The following is a 21,222-nucleotide window of genomic DNA, read 5'->3' on the forward strand; positions in this document are numbered from 1 at the left end:
TCACATTATTTTTCAGATGAAAAAACACCTCAACCATCCACTTAACTTGACCTTAACTCCTCTGATTCTATATATTTTTCTAACTAAAAGGCTTATTGTGTGCACCCCCCCCCCCTTTATATTTCAAATGTTTAATCATCTTAAACTTTTTAAAATGTAGCTGAAATGAAAAATGCCTTTTCAACCATTATAGAGCACATCATCTGCTTGGGTTCAAGCCAAGGGTCTTCAGCTAAAGCGCAACTCACAGTCGGCTGGTCTTAACTTTCTGCTCCTGACTGTATTGATGTTGGAATATAACAATATTTAATCATCAAATATAATTCATATCATTAGTTGTATAGCCACAGTGTAAATAGCCGTAATATATTCTCTCCCACCATTTCCAACTGAATTCATTTCATTATTATTTTTATCCTGATGATTACACGCTGCTTTACTCTTTCGATAGTAGTCTAATTAATAAACTTCTTTATTTACATTCAGTCTTTGTCCTGTTGTGTTCCTTTGAAGTAGAGACTGGAGATCCATTGAATCGAGAAGTCACGGCTTCTGATATTAGACTGATCACATTAATCAATTAAATAATTTAATAACATTGTCCTCCCTTTGGTTGGTTTAGGTTTCAAAATGCATCTTTTCTTTCCTCTATCATGCAAAAGTAACATCATTGAACACACTTATGTGTCCAAGTTTTATAACATAAATAGTGCAGTTTAGATTTTGTACTTTTAGGGTTGAAAATTGTTCTCAGCTCAGGTACAGTGATGCAGGACATCTGTCGAGAGTAAGATGACTTGAGAACATTCAGAGGAACATGCAGTTGTTGGTTTATTTTAGATAGCCCCCTCTGGTTTTGGAGATATGATCAGTGTGACAAGATGCCCCGGTCTCCTCTAATTATTTCAGCTACATAACAAAACTCGTTTTCTCCTGATAACTTGTTAATTTATCTCATTATCTACAGAAAATTAGCTTTTCCTTCTCTCCCAGCAGCTTCAGAGATTACTGTTGGTCCTCAGTGGCAATGTCCAGTCTCTTTCACTTCAGTTTATTAGGATCAGCATAATATTAATATTATAGAACCTGGAGCTAACTGTATTCTGGATTAACACCCATGTTTAACACTGTATATGAAGCCTGAAGCGGAGCTGTCCCGGCCCCCGTGGTGCTGATCTGGGTACAGCTCGTTTTCCTTTCCCTCCACATTCAACTACCATGATCTGAGATAAATTAACCTGCTTGTTATCTCGACATAATAAAATTTAAAAGAAAGCATTAAAGAAAAAAGTAATTACAACTAGAGCCTTTCGGCACTTCCGTAGGAGACATTTTTGATGTTAGAAAAAGATTCTTGTTCGCACCTAATTATTTTGTAGAGAAATTATTATTTAAGATCAAATTGTTTGAGCAGCAATAGCTGATCAGAAACAGTCACAGTAAATGGCTTTTATTGTTACATACTGTGTCACTGTCAGACAAACATATTGAGTTGCTGAGCAGGAAATTATTTTAGATTTGCTCAAATTTAATCGTTCTTTGTCTGATACTATTTTCTTTTTAAATATAATTTATCTGTGAGCAAAAATTGTTCCAAATATCTGTTCAGAATTTTGACACAAATCAGAGTTTCTGGGCTTTTTACACAGGGAACATTTACCTGAGCTCGTCATCTAACTGAAGCTGGTTGCTATAATCAGCTGGAGCACAAGCTGTAATGGCTGACGGCCATGTTATCTATGCCATCTGCTCATCACTGGTGTATCTGAACATCTTTAAGGCTGCTTCTTCAAAAGGCCTGTGGTTGTTTTTTTGGTTTCTTGCCAGTGTGGCTCTCGGAAAGGAAAAGTCAGTCGGTCCAAACTGTCGGCTGTTTTGCCGTGAAATTAAATACAAACAATCATTTTCCCCTCAGAATGAATTGTAATAACTTTGGTGGATCCTCTGATGTTTCATCTTGGGTTAGGGTTACGGTCAGGTCCGAATTTGGTTTGTGAGCCCAATACCTGCAAGACTGATGTTCATCCTGCCAACACGGCTCCTAAAGGCCAGAGAAGGTGTTAAAACGTTAACATTACTTAAAATTTTTTTTTTTTTTGCAATGGGCATGTTTTAATTAATATTAAAGAATTAAGAATTAAGAAAAAAGTCGACTTACACAGATGAGGATGACGTTTAAACAAACAATATTTACTGAATAGAACATTTTCTACAGGATCTTTAAATAATTAATATTTACATTAACAGAAATAAGAAACTCTGATAAATAATAATAAAATAATATAACAACTAATCAATATAACAGTGAGCTTTGTCTGCTGCCTGGTCATCAGCCCAGTCCTCACGTGGTTATTATTTACTGAGAGATGTGCAGTATGCCCAGCTGATCCAGGTTTTATTTTCAATATTTAATCAATAGTCAGTGTCAGTCCGTCTTGCGATAGTCTTAGAGTTGTAACTAAACCTTGACTAAGAGACTAGAAGATCACTGTCTTGTTTTAAAACGATCAGGTGTCATATATTGTCTGGACTCGTCTCCACAGGTTGCTGCTGGCACGCGCGACTTTTTTTCATGCACGCGCACATGAACGCATTTACACGCACGACTCGGTTACCTTCAGTTTATAAACACTGCTGTCTATTGATGTTTATCTAACGTAATAAATAAATAAAGTATTTCACTCTTACCTTGAGTCACGGGACAAATGTAAACAGGTAAACAGGAAACAGACCAAGAGACGCACCGTGCAGCTCAGGTAGAGAGAGAGAGAGAGAGAGAGATACACATCAGTCTGTTGATGTTATTTGCTGAATTCAAACTTAGAGAGAACGAGTTTACCTGGTTGTTGTTTCCGCGGTTCACTCTCTGTGTGTTTTTATTTCTGGTTTCCACAAACATGTTGAACAAACTCTGACTCTGAGTGGATGAACCCTGAGAGGTTTTCGGTTCCAGAACAGCTGATCTGAGTTAGTTCAATCAACTCAACCGCGTGCATGAGGAATATAAGTAGTCATCATCAATGGATCTCCGATTCAACGATTCACCATGGCAACGGGTAAATAAAGAGCAGCGCCTCCATTTTAATCCAGAAAATTGAGTGTGTGACATTAGAGCAGGTTTATTTCTAAAAAACAAACAAACAAAACTAAAGAAAAACACGTTTGTTAAACTAAATGTTTAAATATATTTATTCGGATGTCACGTGATGAGGACCAAGATCTAGATATAGATGAAACAGATCAGGCAAAGTGTTTATAGATATAGATGAAACAGATCAGATAGAAATGTATTGATCTATTATTGTAGCCTCAGATTCTGACCCAGGAAGTTTCATGATTTTGGTGATTTTCAGTTGAAAAGAGCATCAAGGTTAAAGCTGAGTGTAAATTTTCAGATGTCCATGTTACAAAAATCAAAAGCATCAATGACTGTTTGAACATGTAGTAAATTTATATACAGTGACTGAAATGCTGTAAAACAGTTTCAGACTATCTGCAGCCTTTATTAAAATCCTCACTTTTAAACTACATTTATTAAATGTTAAAGTATTTTCAGATGCATTACTGTCTTCTTCACTCAGAAGCATCATCATCCACAGCATGATATGACAGCTATGATAGGACTGTTCATCAGCGCGTCCAATCAGAACATGAGAAATAATTCTTCATGTGTTTTTACAGTGATGAATATTCAGTAAATGTTTCAGTGCAGAGGAATTGGTTGACAGTCTGACAGGTGTCTTAATGTCAACAGAGTCTCAGTTATAAAGACGGACAGTGCAGGTTTTAATTTGATCTGATCTGAGTGCATCTGCTCTAAGCATCAGAGCTGCAAACAAATTATGAGCATTGTCGTCCCGCTATCCTGATCAGCAAAACATCAGTGAGGGAGGTATTCAGTAAATTATTTAAAAATAGATTTTATCAGTTATTTTGAGGTGTTAAACTGCAATATCTGAATAAAACTGTTCCTAAAACCCTACTTGCTAATTTCTTAGTATTTTAAGACATTAAATACTAATTAAGGGCTTATTTTGAGATGAAATAATGCCTTTTAAAATAAGACTTAAGGATCTGTGGGAACCCTGTTTTTTTTGTTTGTTTGACTGACAAGACATTTAATTTAGTGAAAACTGCAGAAACTACAGCATTTAGTGCCAATTAGCAAATGTTAGCATGCCTACCTGCTACCATGCTTAGGTTAGCATTTAGCTCAAAGCACTGCCGTGCCTACAAACAGCCTCACCAAGTCAGAAAACATGCGGTTAATTTCCTTTGTGGGATGAATAAAAAACATCAACATAGTCAGAATCACATTTTATCAGAAGTGAAGTTTATTTACATATTTCACAATGTATCATGATATTTTATGTTGAAATCCTCAAAGCAGATGAAAAGGAGAAGTTAACAAGAGAGAACTGAGGGTTCAGATGCTTCAATTACAGAATCTGTTGCATAGTTTGACATGATTAAACAGAATGCCTTTTCCTAATATTGTGCTATGTATTTCTATCATCAAACAGCCTGAGACCTAAAGAGACTCTGTTGCTGTGAGGGGCCCCAGTCTTGTTCCAAACCCTGCTACTGGTTTCCTGTAGGAGCCTGGAAACCAGACTGGGATCAGGAGAGTCTCTCAGGCGGCCTTCCATCGACTCTACATTGGCGTGTGCTTTACAGATGTTCTTTCACTGTGAAACAGCACCACAGCTGGATGGACCAGGACAGGAATCCTCTCCATCCATAAACGATATTTAAAACAGGGCGCAGACTGTGAACTAAATCACCGTAACAAAGAGTCAGTACAGGCTTTCACAACCACATCTGGTGCCATAAAGCGGCGTCCACTGGAGGACAGGCGGTGGTCATTCTTTAAATACTGTATACAGATTAAGAAATGGGTGTCCGTACTTTAACGCCTTTAATTTAACGACCTGCTGATGATCGGCTGTGAATGAGGTTTAATTCTTTAATATGAAAAATACAGTACACTTATGTTTGCTGTGAATTAGGTTTTGGTGATTCCTTGACCTCCCCTTCGGACATATGGAAGAAAATCCACCAACAAGTCATTATTATGTATTTACCTTTTCATTTTCATGGGTACTAAGCCAGAATTATCATCTTATAATGGTATCTTATGAACTGGTAACTCATTATGACTTAGTATCTCTTTAAAAAAAAAACAATATAATTATGAGAAACTTCCACAAGTATGTGATACTAACTAAATGCTGATAAAAGATGTTTCTCATAATAAGATATGATAATATTTCATAATTTTGTGACATTTCTATGCGATACAAAGTCATAACAATGAGAACAAATACCTTTTAATTTAAATAAAAGTTGTTTTTTCCAGTGGCAGAATTGGTCTTCCATATTTCGCACTCCCATCAGGTCAGTTCTTATTTGTGCCATAAAAAAGGATGAGAACTTGATTTCATTACACGCACTGGCAATGTTTTTTCCTTTCCTTTTTTTTTTTTTTTAAAACTTCTTTTAGCCATGCAAGCCACAAAGCGTTCTTCTTTTTTTTTAAAACATGGAAATGTCGTCATGTCGTCCAGAAGCTGTGGAACCCGTTACGGCCACTAGATGCAAGTCTTCAGTCTACATCAGGGAGGAACAGGCCTCACGCAAGAACCGAACAGGCAGAACGTACTTGTGAGGCGTGTTCCAGCGACATACATAAGGAACCTGTTGCTTTTCTCCAATTTCTCTCTATATTTACAATTTAAATGAAAGATGCGAGTACCTGCTGACCAGTCATGAAGAGAAAAGAAACTTGAGAATCATAATCTGAATCTGAATGAATGTGGAGTTTAAATTTGTAGGATGAAAGGCCTTGCAGCTTTGCTGAGAAAGATTCTTGGATAAGGCCCGTTGTGTTTTCAGTGTGGTCGGTGATTGTTGTGTCGGTGGGATGGCGACGAAGACAAACCTATGCTACAGAAAGAGCTCGGCTACCTCTTTAAAACTACCACATCATCATCATCATCATCATCATCATCATCATCATCATCATCATCATCTTCTTCTTCTAGGTAATTATTGCAGCACGAAATGTCCAAAAAGAACCAAAAATCACAAGTTACTCCACTGGAGCAGTCGTTCTGTTCTTCAGTAAAATAACACACATCACTCTGTACAAACAACATCAGCGTGGCATCGGTTCCCAGGACATCAATAAATAACCATGAGTAAACACATGTAAATTCAATCGTGACAAAGTGACGCTTTGTACTCTGAACTGACATTTAGATCAGTTTTCATACATGATGTTGTCAATTATTTTCTGGGCTTTCACTCTGGTTTTCAAACGCCTTTTCCAGAGTTTTGGCAAAAACCGTGATTTTTTTTGGCATGAAAATGGTCACACTTCACGACAGTGTAGTCCTGATCCAGGACCATTATAATAAGTCACAGAACCGCTCAGAAAATTTGTGACAGGAAAATACTAAAAATAGTAAATAGTTGGAAAGACTTTAAAGCATGATGGAAAAAAAAACATTTGTGAAGTGATATATAGCAAGTTAGCTTAGCATAGAGACGGGACACAGGGGGAACAGCTAGTCTTGTGAAATCCAACAGACAAAACAAATTTCATGAGCAGATCTGTGATAGCGACTAAGATCCACACAGACCAATAACATGTACAGTCCTGGACCAGGTCGAGACGTGGTGTGTTAGCACAGAATAGTGACTGGCAGACGACCTTTAACACCTGAGCTGTTCGGTCGAAGCTCAGGCTGAACACTGCAGTAAACCGAGCAGGAGGCTGATGTTGGACGTGTATCTGCCTCTGAAGCTGCTGCCTGACGTCCTGCTGGGAGCACAGAGCTGCTCTATATTCAGCAGACTGTCTGAGAGGACGACTGTGTCTCTCCCTCTCCCACATACAGTCACACTGACTGCACTGAGACAGCCAGGTGGAGCAGAGGTGACAGTCTGTTCACTCTTACACAACAGGGGCTGTTTATGAAGAAATCACTTAGACAAAATAACACATATTTTACTAAGAGGAAGCTTTACTAAGGGAATCATCACATCAATACATTTTGTTTGGCTCCTTTTCCTCTGATTTTCATCAAATATTTCATTTTATCTAGGGTCTGATTTACCTGAGCAACTGTTGCCATGAGAACTTCACCATATTTCACCACCAATGTGTTGGAGATATTTGTTGCAGGAACTTGAAGAAAAACTGCACATCTTAGCGTAAATCTTAAGAAGAGAAGAAATGACTGTGAATGAGGAGTCAGTCTCCAGCAGCTGATGCTCCTTCACTGATCACTGCTGCAGCTCCTACACGTCCCGACACAGAGAGCAGCAGAACGACCATGTGCATCCCCTTCTCGCTAATTATGTAAATGTTGGCACATTTAATTATGGCAACACGCCCTTTAATCATTAAATCATTGATTTAAAATTGTAGCCAAGTATTTCTCCCTAATGTAAACCTACACATACACATTGAATACAGACGGCCCATCTCTCTCTGCCACAGTGACACACAGATCTTTCATCGTGACTCGAGTCACAAAGTGAATCAAAGTGTTTTCATGTTCAAAATTAAAATTGTTGTGCATAAAAAAAACATGCAAAAGCAGCTGTGCACCGTTTGTTTGTATCTGGTTTCACTTGTTAATGAACTGCTCCAAATATAAATCCAACATAAGCAGCTAATTTAGGCTTTTTAACTGGCGTGACTAAAAGGCTAAAGACCAGGGGCCAGATGCATAAATGATGCGTACACACAAAAACCAGCTGTACTTGAACTGGTCTTTGTAAACACAGACTGTGTCACCTCACTCTTTGACCATGAGAACACACCTTTTTCCAAAGTGATCCAAGTTACAGTGAAAATACAAAATAAGTAGTTCCCACTGACAGAGGAGTGAGAGCACTCCATCCCCCCAAACCTCAGCACTGTCACCACGGCCTTCTGTTGGTCAACTGCTCATTCAGGGGTCAAAGTTCACTGAAGTGCATCGAGGTGAAAAAGTCATATCAAATTAACTGCTCCCACTGTTTGAATGAATTAAATTTTCTGCTTAAGTCGGACGTTTTTAAAGCTGGTGACAGAGCGGGGGGAACCATCTTGGAATAGCACACAAGTCAGAATAACAGTTGGTTTTCCTGATCGTGCATGAATGCAGCATCTGCAGCACATGCTGTAGCTAGTGCTCCCCATGCTGGACGTACAGGACAGGATCGTGTAGCTATACTGACTGTGCTGGTCACAGCTGTTGTGGTCATCTTCCAGAATAACGTTATGGCACAAACCACCAGCTTTACACAGCACGTCAGAGTTGGTACAAACCATCTCAGCTTGGCTCCGTCCATGTGATTCACCTGGTGCTGAACTGAAAGCCTTCATCACTGCGAACAGGAGAACAAGCCAGTTACTGCTGTCGTAGCTCATTAGGTCGTTACGCAACTGAACTACACACTGAAATAAAAAATGTATCAAGAACTTTCATTTAGTAAAAAGCCCCGGCTGCAGTGTCATCACTGAAACTGGTTTTAAGAACCGTTTGTACATCAGTGTCTTTTTGTGATTACTGTTAATTAGAAAATCATATCTCCAACATCTTAATACATGATGTACAGTTCTAGCTGTGGTTGTGATGGGAGGGTGGAGGAGAGAGGTGAACGTGAGTGAATCCTAAACCTAAACTGGTCCATCCTCGGCCCGGCGCCGTCACTGTACACATAGATCCACATAAATTAATCACTCCAGAGTGTGTGTGAGAGTGTGTGTGTGTGTGTGTGTGTGTGTGTGTGTGTGTGATGATTCTGGTTACGGTGCCTCTTTTGGTCTTTTCCACTGAACAACAGATTGTGTGTTTTCCATCCAAAAAGTTGGAAACAATTGTCAGGCTTTCCTCCTCTTCCTCATCTTCATCTGATTTTCCTGTTAATTCCTCCTCGCTGCATCCTTCTTTCCTTTCCTTCCTTACTTCCTTCCCTTGTGTCAAGTTCGATGTCCTCAGTGCTTAGTGCAGACGTTACTTCTTGTCGCTGTTTTGAAATATCTGTTCGTAGGGCGGTGGTGGGTGGTTGCAGTAGGACGGAGGTGGAGGGTAGGAGCTCATCATCATATGGGCGGAGCCAGGCTGTGCAGCATATGCTGGGTGCGTCATGGTAACCCCCGGGTCACCACCTGTCATCCCGTTGACCCCGAAGCCCTGCATACTTCCTGGTTGCTGGGAAACTGGAGAGAGGAAGAGGAAGTTCAGTTGAGTGTTCACAGACTGTGGCTTTATGATCATATGTTGTCAGCTTTAATAAAACCACACACGGTTCATCATCTGTTCTAGCAGGTTTGGATTCGGCAACATGTCGGTTCAAGTTAAAAATCTTAAAGATTTCTTGCTTGATTTGGCAACATCTGTTGTTACTGGTGGTGACAACAAATGTTTTGCCAAGTGAAAATGACACGTGTAACGACCACCGGGGGGCAGCAAACACTCCTTGAGCTCTAAGGCAGTGTCATTCAACCATGTTGTTCAGGGGGCCACGTTTCCTTAAAGCTAAGGGCCCGGGGCCGGACATTTCCCTGAGCTATTCTCATTATGTACACTTGACACAACATGGCACCACATCTTCAAAACTGTTATTTTTACCACATTGAAAAAGTAAATGAACTAAAGAAGAAAATCAATAGGCCTCCTTTAAGTCACCGAGTGGTTAATTAGAGCTTCTGTGAAACACAAGCTCTGATATTAACAAAAGCAACACATAGTTTTCTAACACCTCATGTCGGCTGTCTGGCATATCATTTGGTCAGTTCTGACGCCTCTTACAGACATTGATCACAGCATTTTTTAAGTGACAAAAAGAGGCAAACAACAGAAGAGAGACAAAGAGAATGAAAACGTTTGAGATGGACTGAACCTGCCTGAGCATGTGATGCCACACGACTAGGATGGGCTTCGTTAAGATACTGTATTGTTAACAAACTTCGACAGCACAGTTCTGAACAAATCACTATTACAGACTGATTTTGTAACGATGGAAATGTAAAACAAATGTGATACACAGCCCCCACATCACTGACCCCACTCGCTCTGAGTGACCTGAACCGACAGTTCAGATGATGCTCTGTCCATTTCACATTGAATTTAAGAACACACCCAGAACTATCAGCTGGTTAATGGTTATTTTTCATCATTAACCCATGTTGGTATAATTCAGTTAACTGTGTGTGAGGGCTTCAGGCTGCAGCGTACAAAACAAACTGGATCAATGACGGATGAACTGAGAGCTAGTGGGACTTTCATGTGATGTGTCCAGAGATCGTTCATTTTTCTTTAGGACTACAACTGTAACGCTCATTGTTATTCCTCAGTTCTTTGATAACACCATCAATGACTGCTCAGACTACAGTACATAACTCCATCGATTACAAAGTGAAAATCAAAACAATTCATCTCATTATAAAAGAATTTGAATGTGGTAATTAACATGACTTCTTCACATCATTCATTCTGTTTTTGTCTAAGCTGCTGCCACTGTTACATCACTGAGATTCCTTATTTATCTCTTCTGGGTTAAAATGTTTGGCCACAATCCAAAGCCCCAAATGAACTCTTACGAAATCGTTGCAAGCGTGTCAGAAATGTTTAGAACAAGCAGCCTGAGATAGGGAATATATATTTTGAGTTCATCATAGAGAGAAGTAATAACAGAAGCAATAATATTCCTCCTCTGGGTCTCCATTCTAGTATCTAGTCTTCCTGCAGAATGGAGTTTTACATTCACTGTTATCACTGGAGTGCTCCATTCAATTTTCTGCTTGGTTGACTGACACAGAGTGAAATTCTGTTCGTTTAATATTAAGACTCAGAGTTTTATCAGCTGCCCTACTTTCCCCCCAAAATCTCAAGTTTTAAATTCACCCTTAAAGGCCGCAGTGTCGGACTGGGGTTTGAACAGTTTGGCAAATATTCAGTTTTAAAATATTAAACTTTAACTTGAGAGATGAACAGAAAACACACGTTTCCATTTGAATCATGAACACATGTCATCTGCTAAAGAATTAGGAGATGCTGTTTGTGCACCAACCACAGAGAACATAAACTGTTACAATGCAAAATATAGTTCTTTAAACCTGCAGTGCTCCTTCCTGTGGCCGTGAAAGTAATTACACATACACGGTTAAATACAGAGAAATTTCCACAATTCCAAGATGATTCATTATTTAGGTAGAGTAAATGGCAACATACATGTCTGTCTCAGTCCCTTCTCTTCTTTCAGCTCCCCGGCGAGGAAAAGTCACACTAACTATAATCGCTGTTGATCGCTTTCTTTCCAGACTACAATCCTTCCTCTGAACGCCAACTTTCTTTTTTTATGTAACTTGTACATCGTAAACATACAACGCAAGAACTCGGCTGACAGCTGTGTGTTGTTTCCCAGATTTTATTATGTGTCCCCCGTGCAACACAGTGCAACATGCTGAAGGTTCCTACCCACATATTTCACCCAGTAACCTTCAGGATGTTGTTTCCAGGGGGACATAACAAAAGTCTGAGAAATAATACCAGGTGCCAGTAACACAAAACCTTAAGCCAAGATTTTCCTTCAAGTTGAGTTAAGGTTTCCTTAAAATATAAATGACTGCACAAAACACCCTTAAGTCTTCTCCTTAAGGTTTCCTTAAAATGTTCACTTAAGTATTTAAGGTTTTCTCCTTATGTGAATCTTATACTTAAGGAATCACTCAGTCAGTTAATCTGTTGCACTAAACACCTTAGCGACCAAAACCACGACCAGGAGACACCCTTAATGATGCAGTAGAAGGTTAGGTTTCAAATGCATTAAGTTTTTCCTTAACTAAGGAAACCTTTTCAGAGATTCTGTGCAAGTAACTCCCTCAGCTACGGAGAAATTAAACCTTAAGTGGATATACTTCAGTAGAAAACTTAAGGTGTTTTGTGCAACCGGCCCCAAGTGTTTGTTAAGCCTCTAGAACATCCTCTTCATCTCTGGCAAACTTGCTGGTTCATCTAAAACGCATCACTGCAGCGCCGGGAAGTCGCCACATACACCAGATTTAAAACTGGTGCAGAACACAGAGATTTACCTGGAGCTGACAGGGTTAATCTGCACTGTGTGAAGTAGTTCAGGAAAAGAGCGTGAAAGTGAAAGCCCCACGCTCCAGCTTTAAGTTGAATTAGCTCTTTTTATCAAAGCACCTTCCTCCCATTAAACGTCTTAAATCCTCCTCTTTCACCTTCACAGAAAAGATGTTCTCAAATCCTTTTTGTGACTATCTTATCTGGACACATTAAACTCTTAATTAGGAGTCGTTCCTATCATAGTCATTTCCCTCCTAAAAACCTGCTGCGGTGTCTGTGTGTGCAGAAAAGTGCTTTAAAATCACTATTACTATTATTATCGCTTGTGTGCACGGTTGACCTGGGACAGGTAAAGGTGAGCTCCTGTCAGTGTCAGTGGACATTTTGTTTGCAGCACCAGACTTATTCTAAACCATCCCAAATCATCAGGACCAAAGTCAAAGTGCTGGTTAAGGGGACACTTTGCTTATATCCAACTCCACTTTCTTAGGAGCCTGGCCACACTTCGTCCCAGTATCTCGTTATGGATCTGAACAGATCACCTGACCCACTGACACTGACATGTGACTTTTCAGTATAGCAAAAACCCAAAGATGAGAGCGCCATGGCCGCCATCTTTGTGCACGGCTACAGGTGTTTACAGCGCTCTCAGGGTTATTAGTTCATTTATTTATCAGACATATATTAGTAACCTAAACTGTATCATCATCAAACATCAGAAAAGTGATAAGTAGATTAAATATCATACACATCCTATGAAATTTTCTGTCAGATCAAAGTAATGATGTTGTATCCTTCACTTATTTACTAGATCTCACTTTCTATTTCCATTAAATTTTTTTTTTTTCTGGTCTCTAGAAGCGATTTTGCAGAGGGCAATTTTGATGTTAACTCTGTAAATAGATCTTAGAAGAAAAGGGGCTGGTTAAGAATAGACCACGTCAAATACTGTGTGTCATATTATCTGTGACTGCAGTGTCTAAAACACACACATCTCACAATTTATCATTTTACTTCCAGAAACATTTTTGAGAAATATTGTCACTCATTTCTAAAAGGTTTCAGCACCTGGAGCAAGCAAGGTTCAGTCTCTTATTGTCTGATTGATATAAATGCTATTAGTTTACCTTTCTGAAAACATGACAACAGTCACTTTTGAATGCAGATACGCACAAGCTTCAGTAGACATTTGAATCACATTCCTTGTGTACATCCATTTGAAGTCGACATGCTAACCAGCTAAACCCAGCTCGTCCCATCTCCTAAAACTACTTTCCGATAGTGAGTTACCGTAGCGTCCACCAGTCTGTCCTCAGTTCAACATGAGAGGATGAAGAGGTGGCGCGGATCAGAGAGTGTTCTCTTAATCTCTCGTCTTGGAAACGCAACAATGGCTGAAGCTCTTGGCAAAGCAACCCTTCATCACCGCCACCCGATCCCCGCAAGAAAACCTACATATGGCACCTTTAAGTCTGTACTTTGTCACATTTTGTTTTTTATCAACTCTCCACCTCAGCGAAGTGACAAAACATTTGTGCTATATTTTCACTATCTATTTTCTCTTTGCAAATTAAAGGTGATTGGAATCACACTTACTAACATGTTATGGCTGGTGTTTCCAGGTGTACTGATTCAAACTCGGGTGTAAGACGTTTCTAAAACACATCTAAAACTTGTATGTTGCCAACTGCATCTCAATCTGTTTCAATTTCAAATGATTTATACCTGTTCTTTAGATAATCCAGTCGCCCCAGACCAGGCTCCCATAACATCCTACACATCAAGTGTCACAGAGTTTCCAGCTGGTATTAGGTGATGAAGATATTGGCTGTGTCCCAATTCAGGGTCTGTGACTGCGTCACAGCGGCGCGACTAGACTGTCCTATTCCGAAAGCTGCTTCAAATGCATCCTTCTTTTCCTGGACAACAAGGCTCCAACGGGTGGATCCTTCGTGGCCAAACATATCCCAAGATTCATTGTGCAGTCACTGTTATGGGTGGCTCACAGACGAGCAAGCTCTCCTGACATGGTGTACATGACGAGGATGTGGGTGAAGAGCTGGGTGGAGCGTAATGGAGCACTAGCTTGATTTCTAAAACTTGGAGATTCCAACTTTTAAGTTTTTCTTTTATGTTTATTCTTAATATTCAATCATGTTTTAAGGCATTTTAGCTTGTGTTTGAATCTTACTGTACCTGGCGTGGTGACAGGGTGCCTGGTGAAGGAGACGTTGAACGCTGGCTCGTCTCTCAGAGGGGACGGATACATCCTTCTGCGGATGAAGAAACCAGCACCACAGCAGAACAACACTCCCATCATCAGCAGCACCCTGAGAGACAAACAGAGGACTTTTCAACATCATGAACACGCCCAGGTCTGTCCAGCAGGAGTGGACAGACTCCAGTGTGGGAGGAGGATGGAGGAAACATCAGGCTTTAGTCTGGGTTTCCACCGAATTTTAGTGTCTAATGATAATCTAAATGCTTTGTAAGTATTAACTGCAACACCGCAGGTAAACACAGACCATGACCAGTCACAAACTAAAGTCAGTTAGTTGCACACAGCAGCAAAAGAGGATTATTGTGTGCTCAGATAAAGTCTGCCCCCTCTGCTGTGAATTAAAAAAACATGCAGTTCAACAACATTTGTGTTCTCTGTGAGGACAATGAGCATTAGCAGATTTTACTGGTTTAAAAATGTGCTTAGTTTCTCAGCCCTGAACAATGGGCACAACAGTTCAAAAGGTTGCAGAGTAATTTCCTTCTCTCCTCTGTGGCTGAGTGAAAGGAAACTTCAATTGTGTCACTATCACCATGTGAAAGCTCATTCTTGACCTTGAAGAAAGGCAGGTGCTTTTAGGAGCTTTTCCCCTTTTCAATGACACTCTTTGAATAAACTGACAAACAATTCTGAGAACAAAATGCCAGGAGGAGTAAATGGCTCTTATGAATCACAGCTGAGCTGACAATGGCGCTCTGTCACCAGGAGCTCCAATGCTAAAAGCCTGACCTTGAAACTTCATTGCTAAGGATTTGGTCATCCATGTACTTAAAACTCAATAAGTAGCATATTTGTGGTTCACTCACCAGGTACAAGAAATTGCATTTGTTCATTTATTTATTATTAGGAACCTCTGAATTTCAGTGTGGCACATTAATGGGGCATTTCAGTCAGTAGCTCACCAGAAGTACCATAGTCTCTGGATGGACAGGGCTCTCACACAGCAGCGAGTCCCACAGCAGTCCTCATAGGAGCGACATCTGCAGTAGCCAGGAACACAGTGAGACATATAGGTCAGCAATAGCACAGATTCTATTAGCCTCAAAATTAACACGGATAAATAATTCCACCAACACACACATAATTAGTTAAATAAAACAACAGTAAATTTAGTTGAATTAGGCACCTTTGCAGGTTAAATGATGCTAGCACAATGCCGTAAACCAGTGTCTTGCAATGTACTTTTAGTGTATTTTACCTATGATTTAAAATGCTTGGCAAGGGTGTGGGACTGCTGCTCTTAAAAGTTAATTTTCATTCACTTATTTATTGTTATACCCTTATTTTCTGTTGGTCAGCAACAAGTTCAACTGGCAGCCATTTTGTTAACAGTTTCACAACTGGTAGAAGAGGATGTCTCTGACATTACAGACGGAGCTCCTATATCTTCTGTGCGGTCAACATTTTCTTCTAAACGAGTTACACCACATCTGGAGAATCTCAAAGTAAGAGTTAGCCTTAGAAGCTGCTAAAGTTAGCTTAGCTTGCTAGCTAAAAACAGACAGTAACCACAGACGCCCCCCCCTTTTTTTTTTTTTAACAAACTGATGACACAGTAGCATCATTTCGTGAATGTTTGAAAGTCACGAAACTCACTCGGTATTTTACGGAGCCCCGGAGCGGTCTCAGTAAAAATATACATATGTATATATATAAAAGCCGCTTTTCTCCCCGAAGCATCGCGCCCATAATTTTTGAGTGTACAAGTATTTTAAACTTTACGGTTGAACTGCATTGAAACGAGGGTTAGCGACTTTACTCTGTTTATTCTGTTAAGACAAGTGTTGGAGTATGAAAGCCTTACCGGAGGAGATGCTTAGAAATATGACACCATAGACAAGTTATCAAACTGTAGCTAGCGTAAGGATACATGTGACAACATCCGGTTTTCAAAATAAGGGGTTAACACAAAGTGAAGTATATACTAACACACATAGAAAATTAAAATAGGTTTATATTCACACAAAGTAAATATTATTATATTTAATATTGATATTGAATAGCTCTCTATAATGTAAGGAAAAATACTTCATTCGTTTTGTGAGTTCTACATGTAGACTAAAAACCAGGCATTTTCACTTTTACTTGTTAGAGATTGCTAACATGCGGAAGAGGATTAGGGACACAAGCGAATTTTTTATTTATTTATTTTAATTTTTTTAGAGTCCTGACTTCTGAATGGGAAAAAAGTCAGAATTCTGAGTTTACTTCTGATTTTTCTTTTTCTCGGACTCTGACTTTAAAATCAGAATTCTAAAAATAACTTTTCCCCATGTGGCTCTAATCTTCTACCATGGTGCCATGTTTTACATTTCCTGTGAATATAATCAAATTAATCTTCTTTCATTTTATTTTGAAAAACCAGACCTAGTCGCGTGTGTATCCTTGCGCGAACTCGACGTGTCGGGCGCAATTTCATAAACTGGATGAGTTGTGCTCCAGCACAATCACGGTTTCATAACCACAGTGAGAAAACTGTCAGAGTAGAGTCGCTAACCCTGAGCCGTTTCAATTAATTTGCCTTTAAGGCCAAAACAAAGACTCACTCCAGAAAAGTAAAAAAAACTCCAGATGCTGAAAGAGCAGTTGAATCGACGACTAACTGTAACCGCTGCTGAAGAGATATCTGGACACTCAGGAAGAAGGATGGAGGAGTATGCGGAGGAACTTTCTCGCGTGAGAGAAAATAACCGACGATGCAAGCTAGTGGACGCCATTTTAAACCCCAAAGTTCAGCTAAACAGCGCAGGTAGCTTTATAATGTTATTATCTCACTGTCCACACTCATTTTACGGCTTTTAGCCACAGTTATCAACAGTAAACTACACTTAACTAGCTAAAATTACAGTCTAATACACTTGCCCAGCAATAAAGGTTATAATTTTAAGTTTTAGAAAGGTACTGATTGAACTGTATGACTGTAGTGCTGTTAAATTGTACAGTCTGAGAGGTTGTTCTACTATTTTATATCTGAGTCTAGACTAAATATTAGTATATATATATATATATATAAGTATAGAAATAATAAACTAGCAACTAAGCATATGTGAACAATGCTATTGTATGTAGAGGTGACTTGTATTTTATTCTATCTTTGAAAGGTAAAGCTGATCAGGTCATAGCCATGCTAGCAGATGGCTATGTTAGCCTGTTGGTCCACCACATTTCAACCGAATCATCTATTATTATCTATTATCTATTGGATTGATTGCCAAATGTAAAGAAATAACTTTGATGATCCCTGATTTTTTTCCTGTTTGTTTTGTTTGCATGGCTTTAGATGTGTTTATCCAGGTACATTGTCAAAGTATAGATAGATTTATACTTAATTATCCCCTAGGGGAAATTGAGGTGTCCAGCAGCTCATTAGTGAAAACAGAGGAAACACCAAACATGAAGAATTATCAAAAGAAAATGTATTAATGTGTTTCACCAGCTCCAGATCTGACTGGTTATACTGGGCAGGTTACAGGTGTGAATATGTGCGACAGTAACGCTACTGAGGATGCGCAAAGGAATCATCACCGATCTCATCAACGTTCAGTAATGGGATATCAGGGTTGACATAAAGCTGGCCATTGAGTGTGTGTGTGTTCTCTGCAGATGTTCGTCAGGTGGAAACAGAACCTCGTGAAGAGGATCGCGGTGGATCAGAACCAGCCCAGACCTTAGAGCCACTTACTCATCTACAACAAGGTACAGCTGACGAGGCCTCAGCCCCTCCAGAGACCTCAGAGACTCAGGTCAGCGTTAATGATTGGCAGAAACCTTTGTCAGGTTCTGAATATGAGAGCGAAAGCAGTGATGACAGTTGGACGGCGAACCAGGGACCTGAGTCAGGTTTAAAGACTCTGAAAAGTAACGGTGTCCATATAGGGGATACAAAACGTAACACTGGCAAGAAATCTCGCTGCTCCGAGTGTGGTGGTAAATTCTCTTTGAAGAGGAATCTGAAGATACACATGGGATGCCTACATACAGGAGAGGGACCATTTGGTTGTGAGGTCTGTGGGAGAAGATTTATAATGTCGTGTCATCTCAAGCGACACATGAAAGTTCACACCAGAGAGAAGTAATTTGGTTATGATGGTTTGAAGACTCTCCAGGTGCACATGAGGTCCACACCTGATAGTGTTTGTTGCAAAAGATTTACCAGTCGTGTGTGTTTGAAGGAGCAGGAGTAAATTGAGTTGAGTTGTTCAGCAGTAAAAGTCAGAAAACTAAACATACGACAGTTCATCATCCAGTTACACAGCACTTAAAGGAGCTATTTGTAAGTTTTGCTATTGCTACACAACAGTTCCTAGTTCAGATTTACTGATATATGACAATAAAACACAAGTTAACTGGAACATTTTTGGTAGTTTCTAGAAATTTTTTGTGCTGTATTGAGCTATTTTCTGAGATATTTTCAAATGTCATCATAATGTTTGTTTCCTAAAGGTTCTCATCAGATAATTTCTACTGTTGTTTTAGTGCCAGTTCAAGTGTTAAATCCATGCTTTGCTAGGCTCTACCGCCAGTTTAAGGTGCGTAAGCAGACACTTTCATCTGTCTTCTGACCGTCCCGTAAGCCCCTCCCTCTTAGTAACTGTTGGTGGCTTCATGACAATCCATCCATTGATAGTCACTGTTTTTACTTTACACATGTATAACAAGAGGCATTTACAATGAAAACAAAGACAAAGTGTCTATTTTTCTATTCTGGACTCTGGTCAAAGGAATTAATTTAAATAAATAATTTAATAATAATAATTCTGATTTTAGAACTCAAGTTTGTGTCTGTTGTAAATTCATATGAAACACAGAATACATTCTTCATCTACTGCGTTCAGGTTTGAAATACAAGTGCATCAGTTGCTGCATATAAGAAGTAGTTAATTCATGCATCAGCACCAGGTGGTACAAAGAGAGGAGGAGGTGTTCTGTTGCTTTCTCTGTTAGAGCCAAAGTAAAAATGAAAGAAAGAACATTTTTGTTTGAGCAAAATCTGGTCTTCACCCAGAGACTTCACGTGCTGAGGGATTTGGAAATTTCATTGCTAGTTTTACTCTGATCAGTTTGGATGTAAATAAATCTGAGAATGTGTCGTGTGTGTATTCTGTGTATTTTCCAACAAAGGTATCTGCATCATCTTGGTAAATATAAATGTAAACCTCTGACCAGCTAGACATCATCAGAGTTATTATTATTATTATTATTATTATTATTATTATGTTCATGTAAGTGTTTGTCTTTACAGCCGAGCTTTTAATACCACAAACTCTCACCAACCTTCTACCAGAGACTCACACTCACACTGTCATTAATCACATCCTGTCTGTGAGAGAAGCTCCTCATCCATCTCCACCTTCTATTATTTACTTTTAGAATAGTTCACTTAATCCAAGTCACAGAAACACTGCAACACTTCTCTCAAAAAATATATTTCATTTGTACAAGAAAACAACCCCCTCTTTAGGTAAGAAAAGAAATCATAGTGTATGTTAATATAAGAAAATATAAAACTTTCAGTCAGAATAATAAGGAAGTCCAGCTGTAGAACAACATCCCTGAAAAGGTTCAGAGTGAGATTAAGGAGCTCTGTCATTAGATCAGTTAGTACAAGAAACTCTGAACTGTGTCCGTACAGGACAAGTTACGTCCTTATGATTTAAGCCCATGGCTGCGGTCGAAAAGTCAAACTAATCTGCTTTTTCCGAACCACTTTTCCTTCGTCATGAGGTCAAGGAAAGAAGTGAAGGAGAATTCATATGGACTTAGGAAAAGACAAGCGGCGCAGAGAGAATCCCACTGCACTTACTGTAGACTTCTTTTTAGACAAACTTTATTTATAACACGTGGACAATTAAAACTTCTTTCCCAACCACAAAAATAAAACAAACACGACTGAAATGTTGAAATAAGATAAAATGAAAAGAACAAAGAGAAAGTTGAGCCTTAAAAAAATAATTGAATAACTAGAATTTATAATAATTGCTGTGTGAAGTCCTGAATAATGGCTAAAAAGTGTTTTGTTTGGCCTTGTGAACGCAAAATCTCCGTAACGCCTTGAGGGATTTTCTTCAAATTTGGTACAAATGTTCACTTGGACTCAAGGACGAACTGATTAGATTTTGGTGGCCAAAGGTCAAAGGTCAAGGTCAGTGTGACCTCACAGACTCAGGGATGTGACCTGAAACTAGTCTGTGGCGGAGGAATACGACCGCGAGGAGGTGACTCTAGTTAACTTACATTCAGTATGCTTGTTCTTCATGACTCCTAACTGCACAGATTTGACGGAGAAGAAATCTGTATTTATGGATCTGGAGCTCATTGATCAGACAAGCATTTCCATCAGTTCTGGATCGTGTCACAAACATTAAACAGCGGCTCTGTTGTCTCTGCATTTACATGAGTCTGCCATGGTGAAACTACAATGGTCTCCTTTCCTTTCCTAAAGGAAGGGTCCAGTGTTTCCTATCCTAAAGGAGACAAGAGAGGAAGCACTGATGCTCCTTTCCTTATCATTTAGAGAACTGGATCAGCTCAGTTTGAACCTTCCTAAGCAAAAAAGACTTTTCGACCGCAGCCTATTGACCGTATATCGCTGCCTTTAACATGCACCAGTTGATGTCCTGGCCACTTGGGGGCAGCAGACCAAGCTGTAAGACAACACTGACATATTACCACCTTGTAAAGCTATTAGATCTAAGCTTTTGCAAACAGCTGCATATTTACACATCAAGCCGAAGATTATACTTTCTAACTTTGTCTTTCTGCAGTATGGTGACGCTGCTTGGGTTGATGAGGGAAAACCAAAACAGTGAAGGTGTGGTTCTGTAAAAGCAAAACAACAAACTGAAATAAACTAAA

The 21,222-nt window shown here is 39.4% G+C and overlaps 1 protein-coding gene across 1 annotated transcript in view; it reads right to left on the reverse strand.

Moving 5' to 3' along the window:
- Window positions 1-4,311: 4,311 nt before the first annotated feature.
- vopp1 (vesicular, overexpressed in cancer, prosurvival protein 1) overlaps window positions 4,312-21,222 on the reverse strand; it is a 39,071-nt gene continuing 22,160 nt past the window's right edge. The window contains exons 3-5 of the mRNA XM_022754106.1: window positions 15,270-15,347; window positions 14,283-14,416; window positions 4,312-9,217 (exon numbers count right to left, since the gene is read on the reverse strand). Of these exons, the coding sequence (XP_022609827.1) occupies window positions 9,012-9,217; window positions 14,283-14,416; window positions 15,270-15,347 (418 nt within the window). The 3' untranslated portion in view covers window positions 4,312-9,011. The remainder of the gene's footprint in view (window positions 9,218-14,282; window positions 14,417-15,269; window positions 15,348-21,222) is intronic.

Source organism: Seriola dumerili, unplaced genomic scaffold (assembly GCF_002260705.1).
Source record: "Seriola dumerili isolate Sdu_G_001 unplaced genomic scaffold, Sdu_1.0 BDQW01000216.1, whole genome shotgun sequence".
In the NCBI taxonomy this organism is placed as follows: domain Eukaryota; kingdom Metazoa; phylum Chordata; class Actinopteri; order Carangiformes; family Carangidae; genus Seriola; species Seriola dumerili.